Source organism: Erpetoichthys calabaricus, chromosome 1 (assembly GCF_900747795.2).
Source record: "Erpetoichthys calabaricus chromosome 1, fErpCal1.3, whole genome shotgun sequence".
NCBI lineage: Eukaryota > Metazoa > Chordata > Cladistia > Polypteriformes > Polypteridae > Erpetoichthys > Erpetoichthys calabaricus.
The window spans coordinates 208,136,729-208,154,031 of record NC_041394.2 but is presented as its reverse complement, the minus strand read 5'-3'; the positions used below and the strand labels follow the sequence as shown (position 1 = coordinate 208,154,031).

The 17,303-nt window shown below is 37.3% G+C and overlaps 1 protein-coding gene across 1 annotated transcript in view; it reads left to right on the top strand.

Moving 5' to 3' along the window:
- The window catches only part of LOC114658995 (dedicator of cytokinesis protein 4), a 432,716-nt gene that overhangs the window by 266,465 nt on the left and 148,948 nt on the right, over positions 1 to 17,303 (top strand). The window contains 3 exon segments of the mRNA XM_051928746.1: positions 6,907 to 7,031; positions 7,536 to 7,698; positions 14,289 to 14,395. Coding sequence (XP_051784706.1) covers positions 6,907 to 7,031; positions 7,536 to 7,698; positions 14,289 to 14,395 — 395 coding nt within the window.

The window sequence follows — 17,303 nt, the reverse complement described above, 5'->3', positions numbered from 1 at the left end:
TTGACGTCCCCAGAAAACGAATGCATAAAGGAGATTGCCTGTGATGGCAGTATTCCTGAAAGAAATCATTAAAATCTGATAATTCACAAGTTGTCAGTATCAAGGGATGGGATATTGGATTGCTCTCTTGAAATTGATTTTAATAAGTCTTTGGGATAGGCTGTTTGAGAAATTATGTCTCCAGTTTCTGCCAGAAGAAGGGTGTCATGACTGTGCTTAAATTGTCTAATCAAATTTCTGAGCTTCTCATGAAACAGCTTTGGACTGAGCAGCTTTATGAACTGGATAGATGTAAAATTGCTGATATATGTGTACAGTAGACCCCCGCGAAGTCGCGGTTCAGGGTTCGCGGACTCAGTCGTTCGCGGATTTTTTCTTAGAACATAACTATTAATTGTTAGTGGAAAGCGCAAATATCCTCTGCAATTTTTTATGGCTTTTTTTGTGGCAATACTGTGCTGTAGAGAGAACAGGAAGCAACCGCTGAGGGAAACGCGGTTTAGGATGGTGAAAGTAGCCAATCCAAGAGTGTTATTCATTTCTCCTTGCTGCTGATTGACTGCTGCCATGTGACACGTCTCCTGGTGAGTGAGTTTACCACCGCTGAGGGAAACACGGTTTGGGATAGTGAAAGTAACCAATCCCAGAGCGTTATTCATTTCTCCTTGCTGATGATTGACTGCTGCTTTGTGACGCGTCTCCAGCTGAGTGTCCTCGTGTTTTCCATTTTGTTATTGTTTTATTTTTAAACGCACACGATATCGTCGAACCGCTCTGCACCTTCTAAGGCTTCTAGAACTAAGCCTAAGTGCCAGAAGAAGTTTAAAACACTCCAGGAGAAGGTTGATTTGCTCCAGGAACTAAAAAGTTATGCTGCAGTAGCGTGCCACTGTGACATTAATGAAAGCACCATATGCTACATAAAGAAGAACGAAGCAGCAATCTGGAGTACTGTATCTGTAAGTTTCTGTGATAGTGCCAAAAACGAAAAGACCATAAGGAATAAAAATATCGTCAGGATGGAACCTGCCTTGGCACTGTGGATCACCGACTGCAGGAAGACGGTAACATCATCCGTGAGAAAGCACGGAAATTGTACCAGCAGTTTGCTACAGGAGACAATGTAGCAATTTCCTATCACAGTGTTCCTGAAACCTATTAAGAAAAGCCAGCAAGAAACCCCACCAGAAGACCCATACAAAGATACGACTCCTCCTGAAGCGCGTGAAGAAGAGGCGCCACCCGAGGAGTTTTAAATCTACTAAAGTTTTAAAGCTACAGTAATCCCTCGCTATATCGCGCTTCGACTTTCGCAGCTTCAGTCTATTGCGGATTTTATATGTAAGCATATCTAAATATATAACGCGGATTTTTCGCTGATTCGAAAAAAGGGATTTGGATTGAAGAGTGCTGGAAGAAGAACAACGGCGGTGCTACACAGTCGCCTGAAGAGGCTTCTTTAGAAGAGCTGTAACGCTATCCTTTGTTGTGCAGTAAAATTAAACTCATCGTTATCGGACAAGTTGTCGTGTCATTGTTGGTGAGTAACCATAATTAATTATCAACGTTCAGTACTTATTACATGTACATAGATTAGTGTCACTGTACACACATTTTACCATATACAATTTTTCTTGCATTGTACATATTTTTTGCTGGTGGCCTGTCTGTCGTAATGGCTGTAACATATGTGATATCGGAAACGCTCGATATCTTTAAAATAATATTTAGGTTTTACTGTATATAAACTGTGTTTACATACATAATTTCAACAAATCTTACCTAATATCTAAGAGAATACAAAGGGTTTATGCTGTATAATTGTGCGGGAAATGTTTATAATAGTGTGGGAGAGTTTATAAGGGCTTAAAATATATAAAAATAACCATATGAACATATGGTTTCTACTTCGCGGATTTTCACCTTTCGCGGGGGGTTCTGGAACGCAACCCCCGCGATGGAGGAGGGATTACTGTACTTCATCATCATCATCAATATCATTCATCATTGGTGAGTACCCCTACATTTTACTGTATTTTCATTAAATGAAATTATTATGTATTTACTCTACTTATAACAAAGAAAATGACAGCGCATACCAAAGAAAACACGCTTGCATGAATTATAGTACGTATAGCGGTAACATCAGTATTTTACATTCTAGCAGGAGACATAGCAGTACAATACTGTACAGTAGACGGGTTTACCTTTACATTCTGTTTTTAGGTAATGTATTAAGGTAATTTTTTAGGTAATGTATTAATGTATTAAGTTGAGTTTGCAACGAAATTAAAGTGCTTTGGGGGCATACTGTATTTAGGACTGAAACTATAAAAACAGGGATTTAAAAGGCATTTTTTAACCACATCCAAAAGTCGCGGTTTTTCACAATCCGCGGGTGCTCTAAGAACGTAACCCCCACGAATTTTGGGGGTGTACTGTATTCATATTGTTTGTTGGAAAACACATAGAATGTTGTTTTTATGTTACAGAGTAGAAACAATATCAATTTTTCAAGTGTCAGATTAGTTTATTATTTTGTTATGTACATGATGAAAACCCTTGCCAAGCTGAAGTAAACAAATAATCAATATGTGCTGGATTTGATGTTACCTGAGCCATGCTGCGCATAGCTTTTGGATGTAGTGCAGAGCTTATTGCAATGTACGGAGGAGTATTTTACACAAAAATAAATAAATATGCAAATAAATTCATGTATCATGAAATGTGACCTGCGGTGGGTTGACACCCTGCCCAGGATTGGTTCCTGCCTTGTGCCCTGTGTTGGCTGGGATTGGCTCCAGCAGACCCCCGTGACCCTGTGTTCGGATTCAGCGGGTTGGAAAATGGATGGATGGATGGATGAAATGTGACAATAAATAAATAAAAGCTCAGTGATTTCTGAGCATAAATAATAAAATGTTTCAAGAAATATGTTTTGTTGCTTAAGTGTTTATAAATATATTTAATTATTTCTTCATTTATTTATTTCAGTGACATAGCATGCAACATGAAGTAAGCAATTAAATGAAAATGTCATATTCATATGTCAAAGTCAATAGGGTGGGCTCAAGCGAGTATGGTTTTTTCGATTGGTGAATCATCAGTAAGCACATGCTCAAAGTTGTGATGGTGTGGGTCTGCGGTGGATGAGTACAAGGAAAAGTTGCATAGAATTATTGCATGAAGTGTCTATTTTATTTCAAGAAGCTCTGAATTCTTTATCCTCTCAGGAGTCTGCTTCTGAAGTGTGCACTGTAAATGTGGCCTATGATGGCTGAAGATTCACGTCCCCTCAACTGACAGTTCACCAATACTCACTACAGTTTTCCCTCTCATTTTCTTTCATTGTGTGTTTCATGTTATGTGTTGTATCACTGAAATATATTAATAAATCATTAAATAAATCCATAAAGAAAATTATTGCACATATCATCAGTGATAGCACCTGATGACCCCTGGTACTTCAGGTTTTTCAACATTAGACTCCCTCACCCAGGTGACCCAACCTGGAGTGATCAATTCCCGGCCTGCATCCAAGGCACATGTGACCACAAATAATCCTTCCTAATCTACAGGCATCTTGAAGCTTTCTCTGCTGCCTCTGTTATCTCCTTGATGGCTTTTCTTCTATGTGCACTAGTAATGCCTTGGTGACTGAAGGCCTTACACAGAGACTGACCTGCAAAGCCCCTACAGCCCACTTCTATGGGCACACACCATGCATACCACTCTAGCAAGCAGAATTCCTTCACCAAGTCCGTACACTTGTCATTTTTCCTCCATTTATTCTTCCCAAGAAATTGTGCGCTCCAGCATGCCCACCTGCTTTGATGCCTCCATGAGCAGCACAATATCCAATTTTATGGTGCTATCTGTGAAGCCCTCCATCACTACATTACTGTAGCTGCTATGGAGATAGTAGTCTGTCTCCAGTCTGGAGCAAGTCAGGTGATTTGTGAAATCAAACTGGTTTGTGATGAAGGCAGATTGTTACCTGGCCCTCTCTCCCCTCTGCTTTTTGTGCCTTTCTGCTCTGCAGAAGGTCAATAGCCTATATGATAGGATGCTGCGGTGGTCTGTCAATACACTCCTCTCTTCCTGGCTTGACTCCTTGAGCTACTTCCTCAGTGTCTGCAGCTCTTTCATTAGCTGAATAATCTCTTCTGCCCTATAGTTCTTCCTATAGAAGGTTTTAACACCCCCCTCTCCATCATACCAAACCTCTTAGCAGTGAAGCTCATGATAATGGTTGTTATTGTGTGGAGTTTCTTGTCAGCATCCCCTTTTACGGTTGCATCTAGGATGCTATCCACATCATCATCATCATCATAATTGAAGCATTCCTTGTCTTTACCGCCTGAAGGCCAATAAGTAAATGTTTTAGTCAGTATTTAAGGAAGAGATATATTTGAATTCTATGGAAAAAAAACACTAAGTTTCATTTTCATAGGTAACCCTAGTTTTACATAATGTAACAACAGTATCATGCTAGTCTTTAATGTTCAGCAGTTCTGCTTAAGCACTCAAATAAGTTACATTTGAAAATGTTAATGGACTATATTTGATATCAGTTTAGTATATTTGTGTCCCTTTTTGTTAACTACGGATTAGCCCATTTATTTGCAGAAGCTCTCTGAATCTATATTATACATGAAAGGTTTTTTTCCTAATATGCCACCAGTTATAATTTTTTTTATAATCTTTTTTCAGTAGTTAGGTGCAGTATGTCTGTGGCTTGAATAACTGATGCAGCCTTTTTATTTTCTAGTCAATTTCCACAGCCTGGACCTTGAGCACCTAAAATTTGCTTTACTTTCATAGTTAGTTGAGCCCTGTTTATGTAATGACAGTATCAGTAATAAGAAAAGAAACAAAATGCTCCATACATGATGGTGGCCAAAGCTGGTGTTGATTGCAGCCTGCTCTTTTTGGTATGGTATCTATCCAAATATAGTATATAAATTCAATCCTGCTTGATTTAAATTGAAAGCTAAATGGGGTCTTCTGCCTTGAAACACATGATATTCTTACTGATTTGCATATATCTGAATTTCATATTTGAATATTAATTTTTTCACATTTGCATGTCAATGGGACATTTACTAGATATTAAACCTGCTCCCAGTGACAAAAAGGTGAATTTGTAAGTCAATCATATTCTGCCACAATGACATATGAAAATTTTTATATGCATATTGATATCCTGTTATTTAAATGGCATTATATGTTTTGTAGTAATATAATTTTAATATTTGCAATTTCAAGTAGAAAGAAGTATCTTGTCTCCCTTCCTGTTTTAAATATTACTTGCAGGGGTACAAGGTGCTGCCCAGGGTGGAATAAAGTACAGGTGCATTTACTAAATAAATTCATTGAGGAAAACATTTATCTCCAAACTAAGATTTCATTGAATAAACCCATGATGGGGAGTAACTATGCATACCTGTTTTCAGAATAAAACATAGCCTTTGGTCTTCCTCTACACAAATGGGAAATGTTGAGGAGATAGCTTCAGTGTTGTGTATTTTCATAACAGACAGACATTCATTAAGATTTATATATTAAATTTACAGATCACTTAATTTGCCTAAATAATTCATCTAGCAAGGGATTTTAAAACCCGAAACCTTTAGTAAGCATTTTGTATAAGTAATCAGAATTGTATAGACATTTACATAGAATTTTGACCGCATGTCAATAGCCTAGAACTGACAGATTTAATTTTGCAATTATATTTGCCTGTTCTGTTATTGACTTGAAGATCAGAAGGACAGCACAGTGCTCTGGAATGCACTAAACTTATGAAAATATCTTAGCTTAATATTATTTTCTTGAATCATTAAGCAAATTTTTTTCTTAGTGAAATCATTTCTTGTTTAACAACAATATTACAGTAGTTTTGGCAGTTTCTAGATAATTATTACCCTATTAATTTCCTATAGCTCTCTGCCTTAAGTATACAGTTGCCTCAACTCAGATGACTGTAAATCGGCACATGTCTGTTCTGAAACAAAATGAAAGGCTCCCATGGACATCTGCCACTGCCCCAGTAGAAACCAAGTGAAAACTGTGAAGCTTTAATTTTAGACAGTATTTTAAAAACTTGCATTATCTTCTCTTACAAAAACTAAGAAGACTAATAACATACTGATCAGTACAACGCCATCCTACCAACATGCCTGTAAGAAGAAAAAGTAGCTTACAACAGTAATAGCAGTAAGAGCTCACTGACATCGGCAGCTGTTGTATATCTTGATAAACATTGCATATTGTACTTACAATATTATTCTTCTGAATCTGAATAATTTCAGACACTTTTTTATTAATGTACAGATACTACATAACACAGTATCTCTGTCTCACTAAAGTATCCTTTCTCTGTACTTTGTTTCTTCTGCTAGACTATAACCTCAATGTTTCCTCCATATTAGTATTAAAAAAGTTGCCAATGTGGGAATATTTTTTGCATTTGTAAACTCCCATTGTGTGTCATCCTTGTACTTGAAAAGAATCGGACTGGCAAGTAAGGGTTTTATAACCTGTTTTACCTGGGTGTGTCGGAGATCACTTGATTTGAACCAGTTGTGCACATTTGATTTATAATATCGACATGCAGTTTAACAAGAGAGCCACACTGAAACTTTGTGATTTGGGAGAGTGGTGAGGAGTAGAGGTTGGGGTATAGGTACTAAATGCTTTTTTAGTTTCCTAAACAGTTTTCATCTTTAAATTGCCTAAATGCTTAAGCACTTTTTATTCACAAACATCTAGTACTTAATTCGGAATACAATATATTTTGATGTCATGCCCTTGTTTCTCTGAAATTTCTTTTTATCTTAATGAAGTCAAAACTAACATAAGAATGTTTGTGCATTAAATATTTTTCTCTTTTTCTCTATAAAGGGGAAATGAGGAATGATTTATATATTACACTGGAGAAAGGCGAGTTTGAAAAGGGAGGAAAAAGTGTGGCTAGAAATATTGAGATCACGGTGTATGTGCTGGATGGTGATGGACAGCTACTAAAGGTGAAAGTTCACTTTTCTTAATACAATCAACATTAATTGTTGCATCTGCATTTTACATGTTAAATCTGCATTCAAAATACAGCAATGCTTTATATACTGTGTGAGTTAATGTGTGCATGTATACAATGTGTTTTTGTCATCCTGTTTTCTTATCTTCAGTATCTTTTCAGACCTGCTTGACCATATATATGCATAAAGCTATTGTGCTACTATATATAGAAAGATAAAGGTTAAAACTGCAGGCTGTTTCCTGCTGAAACATCAAACGATGTGTCTGTTTTTATTTATAGCTTACATAGTAAAGCTTATTACTTATTGCATCAAAATATCTCATTTTGTGGTTAGATTTGTTAAGTTTTCATAAATACTTAATATGCTGGGTTAAGGAAGCTTTTCAGAATCACTGAAGCAGAAAAAAATATAAAGTAAAGTAAGCCGCTTTATTATGAATGTCATTTTTTTTCTATTCTATTTTTCTATTCTTGTCTGTTTTTTTTTTTACAGAACTACATCTCTGCAGGTTCTGCAGAGCCTCCATTAAGTGAATTTCACTCCTTTGTATTGTATCACAATAACAGCCCCAGATGGTCTGAACCACTTAAACTTCCCATCCCTGTGGATTTGTTTCGAGGATCCCATGTACGCTTTGAGTTTAGGCACTGTTCAAGTAAGCACAATCTTTATGTATTCTGCTGAAAGGTCTAGATATAAGCACGGCATTTTTAAACCAAATAATGATTTATTTCTTTTGCATTTTGAATAAAGAATAAGGCTCATAATCAATGTCTTTCATTTGAGGAGGCAACTTTGTGTGTGTTCTTTTCAAAGCAAAGTGGGTGAGGCTCAGTGAGTTCCTCAACAATAGGCTTTGTCTCTATTTCTCTCATACTGTACCCAACCGATAGGTATAGTTTTGAGTAGAACCGTATTCATAAAGATTGCTGAAGATGGATAGAAAACATTGGAACAGTTCTTGGAAAATGAGCATGGAGACTCGGAATTCTGACTACAGATTTTCTGGATTTAAAACCAAAACTTATTTTATTATGCGGAGTAGTGTGGTGACAAAAGATGAGAGTTTTAACTCACCATGTTACAGGCTTCAACCATCTAAAATAGGGATAGCGTTTGCTGTGGAAAGGCATATTATACAATAAAAGTTGTTTGTCTGGTTAATATCCAGTGATAGACTTGGCTTCCTGTCCAGGGCTGATTCCTGCCCTATGCCAGGCTCTACTGGGATAAGCTTTCATCCCCCTTCAGACCTAAATGCTGTGGAGTATTAAACATGGTTAGTGTTCAAGTATGTTCAGGAATAATTCAATTACATTAAGTGTATTTTTGTATAGCACTGTATGTTCTCAAGTAAAATGCAAGTGTACATTTCTACAAACTACTAAATGCAAAATTACCACACAGATTTGTTTAAACACACAGGAAAACAAATTACTTTGACACTGATTCACATAAATGGAAATCAACAATATTTATCCATAAAGTAATTGTTGCACTATGGATAGTAGACATTTAAAAGTAAAAAAAAAAAGTGACAAAAATGTAAAGTGCTAATCTCCATTTGGTTTTGTATTTTTTTTTTTATTTAATCCCCTGTAGTTCTTAAAAAATATCATTATGAAGAAAAATGAGGCATTCAGTTTCAATCGTGTCAGTGAATGCAACCTACTAAGTAGAATGCAAACATCTTGAGATGTGATACTCTTACTTGCATCATTTTCACTTTTTTGCCTCCATGCTGTTCTACCACTGGCAATTTGTACTTCTGCTTCATTCCAGTAGGTTCTCCCTTTTTAATCCCTTCATTTTATAAATTCATGCAAATATAAGAGTGTTGTCAACAATGGTTGAACTGTTTGGTTGGCTGTTTATTTCTGACATTCTGCATAACATTTATGCTCAGCTATTCACATTTTGACTATAGCACTAGCCATGTGCTATTATCTTTAAAAACATTATGTAACAGTATAAGGCATGACTAATTAGATTGTTGAAAATAACCTAAATAATAATGGGAAAGTGGTGCTTGAGAATAGAACGTACCAACTGCACTTAAAAAGGCCTATTTAAATCTGAAATCATTCCCTTTGGCTTCTGCTAAATTATATTACTTAGTATATCTAATGTCTAGTATTCTGTACTTTGGCTCCATTCCATATCTCTCCTTCAGGGGATACCTACCTTTTCTTTGCTGAAATAGTTTTGGGGTATAGTGGAGTGGTGGGCTATGTTAAACTGGACTTTCCATGGCAAACAAGACAAATATGTGGAAGATAATTAGTCTGGTGTCTGCTTGGTCTATAAAAGGTTGTGAGAAGAACTGTGTGTGAATTGTCTGTCTGTCTGTCTGTCTGTCTGTCTGTCTGTCTGTCTGTCTGTCTGTCTGTCTGTCCATCCTCCTTGCAAACATTTAAAAGTTTTCAAGTATGAGCTCTTCTTTATTGATACTGCCCGGTTTAGTTGTGGCATAAGTTCTTTGTAGGTTTTGCATCATTTTCCTGAAGCAACATCTGATACAGATTAGTCTTAATGCTTCCTTCAGTGATGACTATTTGTCCGGCTCCTGACACTGCAGAACATCCTTTATCCATGACAATGCCACCTGAACATTTAACAGTTGAAATGAGTTTCTTGTTGTGAAATGCAATATTGCAGCTTCTGTGCATAAAATCAGGCACATGGCCATGTCATCCAGATAGTTTCACTTTTGACTCATTAAAACAGTTCTGACAAGAGCAAGCCATTCAGTCCAGCAAATACAGTATATCACTCAATTTGCTTTGACTCATAAAAATAACATTAAATCAAGATTTGAAAATCCCTAAAGTCCTACTGATTAGCATACTCACACTCTACTTTGTGATGTATTTCATATATCATTGGTTCTCTGAGTGACTCACCTGCTTAAAGGACGTGGTTCCAAAACTACTGAGAGTTATCATGTTCTTTTTAGCATGCTGTGGTTTCTACTTTGCTACATTGACATTGATCCCATTTCTTCTGAAGTGATAAACACTGACCTTAGTCAAAGCAATTGATGCCTTTAGATCCCAGGATGGTTTTCTTCTTTTTTCTTTAAAGAATGGTATAGGATTAATTATTTCAATTTCTGTGAGAATTCGTAAGACCTGGATTAGGTCTACATGTGGTTAAAGAGGTTTAATTCCCATAGTCTGTCAGGATGGAATACGCAAAGTCCTTTAGATTACATTGATAATTAAATTTTAATCAGTTAACCAGTCATTTCATTCTGAATATGCAATGTTTCCAATCTTGGATGATCACTTTGAAAAATAATCAGATTTGGTGCAAAAATAGGATGGGACCATCCTTCATCAAACATTTTTGAAATAGGTTAGCTCGGTACTACATCAGATGCACTTTTTCTGCTATTAGCATAAGGGTACAGGAACAATGTGGTTGTCAATTTTTTTAGGGTGAACATAAACAAACACTGTATTTAAAAAATACCAATAGAAGTTTATAGACATTACTAGCTGATTACCCAGTGGCTTCGCTCACTGAGTGCAAGGGAAAAAAATAAAATGTAGTCTATAAGTTATTAAACAGTAAAACATTAACATTTAAGAAGTAAAGATACATTGAGCACTACTGGAGTGGTTTCGGGTAAACTTTCGGGTACTGTAAGTAGTAGATCCCTTGTGAATTTCTGCCTGACAACCTTGCACTACATGCCTGTGATTTACTTTTTAAAATAATTAATCACAAAAGCAACCTTGAATGTTGTGGGGTTTTAGTGACCCGAACTTACCTTAAGGGACAGTAAGTAGTCGTGCAGGGCAATTTACAAACAGAGTCCTGCTTCAATGGCGCTGATTACACTCATTCACAAAGATTTCCACTCTCACAGGAGCCGATGGGGGACTTGAAGTGTCACAAACAGTGCGAGACGAGAGGACGCTGCCTGAAACTGCGAAGCTCTCGACTCGGCTTAGCAGCCAGACATTCCGCAACTCCCAGCGTCCACTTTGTTCTCACGACCCCTCGCCGCAGAAGGCAGTCTCGTTTTCACATTGTTTACAGCTCGGCGCAGTTAAAAAGTAGAAAGACGCAAAGCTGTTTTCCTCATCTCTTCTACTATCAAATACTCCCAACTAAAAAAAAGTTACAATGTAGCAGTTTCCGCGACAGTCACGTGGACGAATAAATAAAACTTCTCTGTCAGAGTGCATCTGGTGGCGGACGGCTCAGCGCTGTAGTCCAGACAGGAGGGCTGGGAGAGGGCGCACTTCTGTGGGATAGATCGGCATGTTTGTGTTTACTTCTTTTCAATATCAGTAAAATAACTCTCACACAAATAATAACAATTCGTAAAGATGATATAAAAATGGCGTCCACAAACGAAGTGATTAATTCCTGTATTATAATATGTTCTGTGGTCATAGGTAATTTCCATATCGTCTGGTCATACGTAATTTCCTTTTCATACGTAATTTCCATATCGTGTGGTCGTATGTAATTTCCGTTTCATACGTAATTTCCATATCGCGTGGTCATACGTAATTTCCGTTTCAAATGTGAAAAGAATTTTATATATATATATATATATATATAGATAAGAAAACCTAAACAGGATACTAATGTGTCAGTGCATTGTGTCTCAGTCAGCTGGTTAGAGTAAAGTCAATTGATACATCATACTTCACATTAGGAATGATGAATAAAAAAAACCAAAAACTGTGATGGGTGGAATGACATTTTTTTGTCAAGGTTTTTCCTGGGTGTTTAATTTTTTTTTTCTTTGCTCACTTAATTCTAAGCACAGCCTGGAAAATGGTTGACTATAATGTGAATATTTGTGGTTTGAAATTTTGTTTCAGAGTAGGAAAGACCAAATAAGTTTTACATGGTTTAGAGCCTTACTGCTTTTCTGTCATGTTTGTTTTTTTATTATTTAATTATTTTTTTATTGTTTTGGTTTAGCTGCCTAAATCTTTATACAGTGTACCTCTACTGTGGCTTAGGATCACGTTTACTTATTTTTTGTTCATTGGTTGCCTGAGATACTTTTGTCACATCCTTTATCAATTTGGTTTCTGAGAATGGCCTGCATGCAGCATTTAATTAAAGTATCCTCACTATGTGATTCTTTTTTGAGTGCGGGCTAGGGGCTTTTTAATGCACGGCACTTAGTCATCTGTGTTTTTAAGTGTCTTTTTGTTTCCTCTAAGTACATATTTTCAGCTAAGAATAGCGCCCACCACATCCTGCATCCTGACAGAATAATTTCTAATAACTCACTGCTTCAAGCTACATCTGGTTTTATTACATTTTAGCCTGTGCACAGGCTGCATTTTACAGCCAAATCACCTACAGATGGCTCGATACATTTAATTTATTTGGAAAGGCAATGTAAAGAAAGGAACATTGCCTGATGGAAGTGCACTGAATATTTTTTTAAGTGCAGCATAAGTGTGATGTTGATCGTGTTGGATGATGTGTTTATAATATCTGTCTGTAGCTCAAAATTAGTAATAATCCTTTAAACCCCCAGTTTGTTTTCATTAGCTCTGAATGAGTAGAGTGCTTTTTCTTAACTACAGTATGTGGTCAGTCAATGGTATTAAGAGTCTATGATGTCAATATGGTTTTGGATTTTGAATTTTTTACAAAATTTCCTGAGTAGCAAAACAGGTGTATTTTTTATTTCCATCATTAAAAGCTACATATTTTAACTCTGTTTTACATTACAATGTTTTTTCTTTCATTATTATCAATGTTCAGTATTCAAAACCAAAATTATAAATAAATAAGAACAAGTAAAGAGTGCCAAAAGTTATATACATTGAATTTATTTTACATTTGTAAAGCTCTTTTTTCAAAAGCTTTGTGTTACACTCTCATATTGCACACTAATTAAATTAGCACATGTAAATTTAAGAAATATTTAAAAAAACAATGTTGAAGAAATGTCATAGTGCCAGTTCAGCTTGGTCATATCTGGCAGTGTGTTCCTGTGACAGTCTTCTCATATTTCATGGATGGATGTGCTGGCTGGTTTGTTGGTTGGGTAACTTGCTGAACCCTCAGTTTTTCATGTGGCATGTACTGTTCATTTTCACAGCAATAATGTTATTACACGTGTCAGGTAATAGCAGCTACCTACTCAGATGCTGGCACCTTACTCCTTTCCCTGACCACCAGAACATAGAGGAGAGGTTGTGGAGTGCAGCCACATACTATTTAATGCAGGAGCTGGTGTCTGGATGTGTCAGGAGGGATGCTGCTCTATTAACCAATGAAGTTCTGCAGCATTGTAACTGCATATGTATGAGGTAGATTTGCATAGTCCATGAATAGTTATTCAGGATGGCAACCAGGCTAAGTCTGAGGCACGTTCACATATGCATATATACAAGATGACTGTGATTTCTAAAAGTTAAATTCATAGAAATGTGTGTACACCAGGTTTTAGAAATCAGATTTTTTTTTTGAAGTACAAATATTTCTGCTTTTTAGAATTCACATATTTTACCACTCAAATCAACACAAAGTTTTATAAATGAGATCCCTGGACACTAATTCAGTCGGGCACTAGTGCTAATCAGTGTGGTCCTGTACAACAATACCTTGTTTAGACCTGTCATACTGACAGCAGTTGAAACTGGTGGGAAAATGAAAATCACATAAAAATAAAACAAGAAGCTACATTGCATAACTCTTTGTAAAGGAGCACATTGTACTTCATCTTTCATCATTATACTTCAAACTAATTTCATACACCTTTGGCCAAAAGTACACTTAATACTTTAAATTTCTTTAGGTGGAAATGTTTGAGAGTATCTGCCAGTAATGTATGCGTTTGCTTTTCCTCATATGAAGGGGCAGCAAAAGTTTGCTATCATTCACAAATCTGATAGATACAATTTTTGAAATTGTGTGTTCCCAATTTTTCATAATAGGAAGCATGTAACACATTTTATTTTGATGTAATTAAAAAAGAAAATCCTTAACATAAGGAAATAAAGTTATATTGTTATAAAGTTTAGACAAGCATTTTTTACCACTCATTTCTACTGTATCTTGTTAGTTTGTTTACTGTACTTTCAGAATTGACCTCATGTCAAAAGTATGACCCAAAAGTAGCTTATTTTGAATTCTTATTTTTTATATGAATTACAGTTTTACTTCATAAAAATCAACATAAAATGTAACCGTTTTTTAATTTCTTCTGATTTTTATTGTTTTGTATAATATACTACTTTGTGTTTTTGTTTGTAGCCAAGGAAAAGGGAGAGAAGAAACTTTTTGGATTCTCATTTGTCCCACTAATGCAGGAAGATGGCAGGACCTTGCCAGATGGTACTCATGAACTTATTGTCCATAAGGTAATTGAAATATGTCAGATGATGTTGGAAATTTTCCTTTGTAATCTTGAGCAGATGCTGGACTACTGTGTATTGCCTAATTCGTGCAGCATTTATTTTTTATTTGTGCTTTTCACTAAATAGTATACAGTTTCAGTTTTGAATGTTTCATATTATTCATAAATTGTGTAAATTTTTGCATATGTATCTATGAATGTGCATGCATTTTTGTTTTTTTTTGTTCTTTATTTCGCCTTATACAATTTCTTGTATTAGGTATTTGTTAGTTTTTGCATACCCCATGGGGTCAGAGCGCAGGGTCAGCCATTGTACAGCACCCCTGGAGCACTTACAGATTAAAGGTCTTGCTCAAGGGCCCAGCAGAGTAGGATCTCTTTTGGCAGTGACGGGGATTTGAACCAGCAACCTTCGGGATACCAGCACAGATCCTAAGCCTCAGAGCCACATACTGTGTATACTTTCAAATGAATAGACAAGAGCCAAAAAAAGGTTTGGGGCAGCCATCCATATATTGTTTCCTTGCTACAAAATTGGTTTCAATGGTGTACAGTTGTGTACAGGTTTGCGTCCAAAAGATGGCAGCTTTAAAGGAGAGTGGAGGAAGTGATGTCATCATTGGGGCCGGAAGTGGTGTCCTTGGGGGTGGGTGGAATTTCCCGTAACTGGTCTGCAGAAAAGAGAGAGAAAGAGTTAGTGCACTCCGCTACCCTTTGGTCTGGCATGGAATTACTCTCATTCAGGTCCTTTAGCTACCTCCCATGAACACATGTGTGACAATACATACGTATACAGGTCAAGTTTAGTTGGAACAAACTCCATTTTAACAAAATACTCATTTTAACAAATTTGGTTTTTGGTCCTGGCCAATTTCCTGTAGAACTAATGTTAAAAAATCTCATTACAGCAGTCTGTTTTATCTGCAAAATTCCTTACAACAAAGTAATCTATATTACTAACCGAGAATGGTAAACTGGAAGGCACAGATGCAGGTCTCGGTAAACTGGAAGGCATGGACGCAGGTACACAGTGATGGGACCATGAGACATAGTGTGCAGGCGCCTACAGCGTGCGTCTCATAAACCGCAAGCGAAGTCTGATCCACCGCAAACGAAGGAGTCACGGCCCAAAAACGAAAGAGCTCAACTAACGTGAATGGGAAATGAAGCAACAACGCGCCCATAGCTAACGACTAACGACACAGCCACACAAAAAAGAGGATTCTGCGCTGCACCCCAGAGTCAAATGGAAGAGGCTACGGAGGCCCCACAGGTCCACAAAGATAGTACGGAAGGCGCCTGAAAGTACGAAAGGCGCATGCGCCTACAACGCGCTTCTGAACTAAACGGCCACACTACACAGCATGGTCCACGTGCTTCTAACACACCTACGGAGGCCCCACAGGTCCACAAAGATAGTACGGAAGGCGCCTGAAAGTACGAAAGGCGCATGCACCTACAACACGCTTCTGAACTAAACGGCCACACTACACAGCATGGTCCACGTGCTTCTAACACACCTACGGAGGCCCCACAGGTCCACAAAGATAGTACGGAAGGCGCGTGAAAGTACGAAAGGCGCATGCGCCTACAACGCGCTTCTGAACTAAACGTCCACACTACACAGCATGGTCCGGGTAATAAGAATAAACAAACTCTCCATATAATAAAAGTACGGCATCCTCACACGTCCAAACCATATAGCATATGTGAATTACATTACAGTGATGCATTATTAACAGTACAACCACAGAAAACGCTCCGTATTAACAGTAAGTGCAATTATCCATATTACTAACGGTAGACAACGGATAACTAATGGAGTCACAGTCATGGCTCCAAAACGATCCAGCTCAACTAACGGAGCTACAAAAGCGAGCCCGCATGGATAAAAGCAATAATCGTGGGTGCCTACAACGCGCGTCTGAAACCGCGGAAGCAAAACTGTCTCGGCTCCAAAACCAAACAGCTCGACTAACGGAGCTACAAAAACAAGCCCGCATGGACAAATACAATGTACATAGACGCCTACAACGCGCGTCTGAAACTGCGGAAGCAAAGCAGGCACAAAAGCTGGGGTATCACCTTGGTGACCCAATGTACTTTTGAAACTGTGAGAGGAGAATAGCACGACTTTACAGACAGGAGTCCAATGCAGAACTCTACTTACTTTTTTACTTTGTAAAAAAATATTATTAACTGCTGATGATGTAGATCGTTCTGTCTGTGCTGATATTCCAAACAGAGAAACCTATCCTGACCTTATTAAAAAGATTCAGCATATTGGGACTCTAAAGATTACAAATATTGTTTTTACAGAAGTTCTGAAATAAAAGTGAAACTAATGAAATAACAACAATTCAAGGACAAAAAATCTTAAAAGTGTGTATCCGGAAAACCAAACACGGGGGTTGGCGAGCGAAGCGAGCAGGGGGCAAAGCCCCCTAGTTTTTCATAAAAAAGCCACAAACCATGTGTATTTCTTCTGTACATGGCCCACAAATCATGATTGAGGAGTTCAGCTGAACGGCCAGTTAGACTGCACATTAATGTCACTTGGTTTACACAGTACTACTGCTACTTTTCTTGTCGCAGAGAAGAACGCGAGAAGAGTTACTGCAGACTGTAGGCATTGTGGGCATATCTAAGGGCAGGATAAATGTGAGTCAAATTTGTGGAGCTCTGGAGCTTTGTCTCAGCTAGACTATGACGCTTATTTCTGTATTTCTTGAGGTATGGTTTGACTTTGCTGAGCACATTGGTCAGATTGAGGATTCGTTTTTTTGGCTCACCCTTCAGCAAAAGTGCTGACTGCTGAGCTTCCCTCTTGTTCAACCTTTCATAAATTTGCAGAATTTTATCCTAGGACTACCTGCACAAGATAATCTTTTTTTTTTTTTTAATTGCTGCAT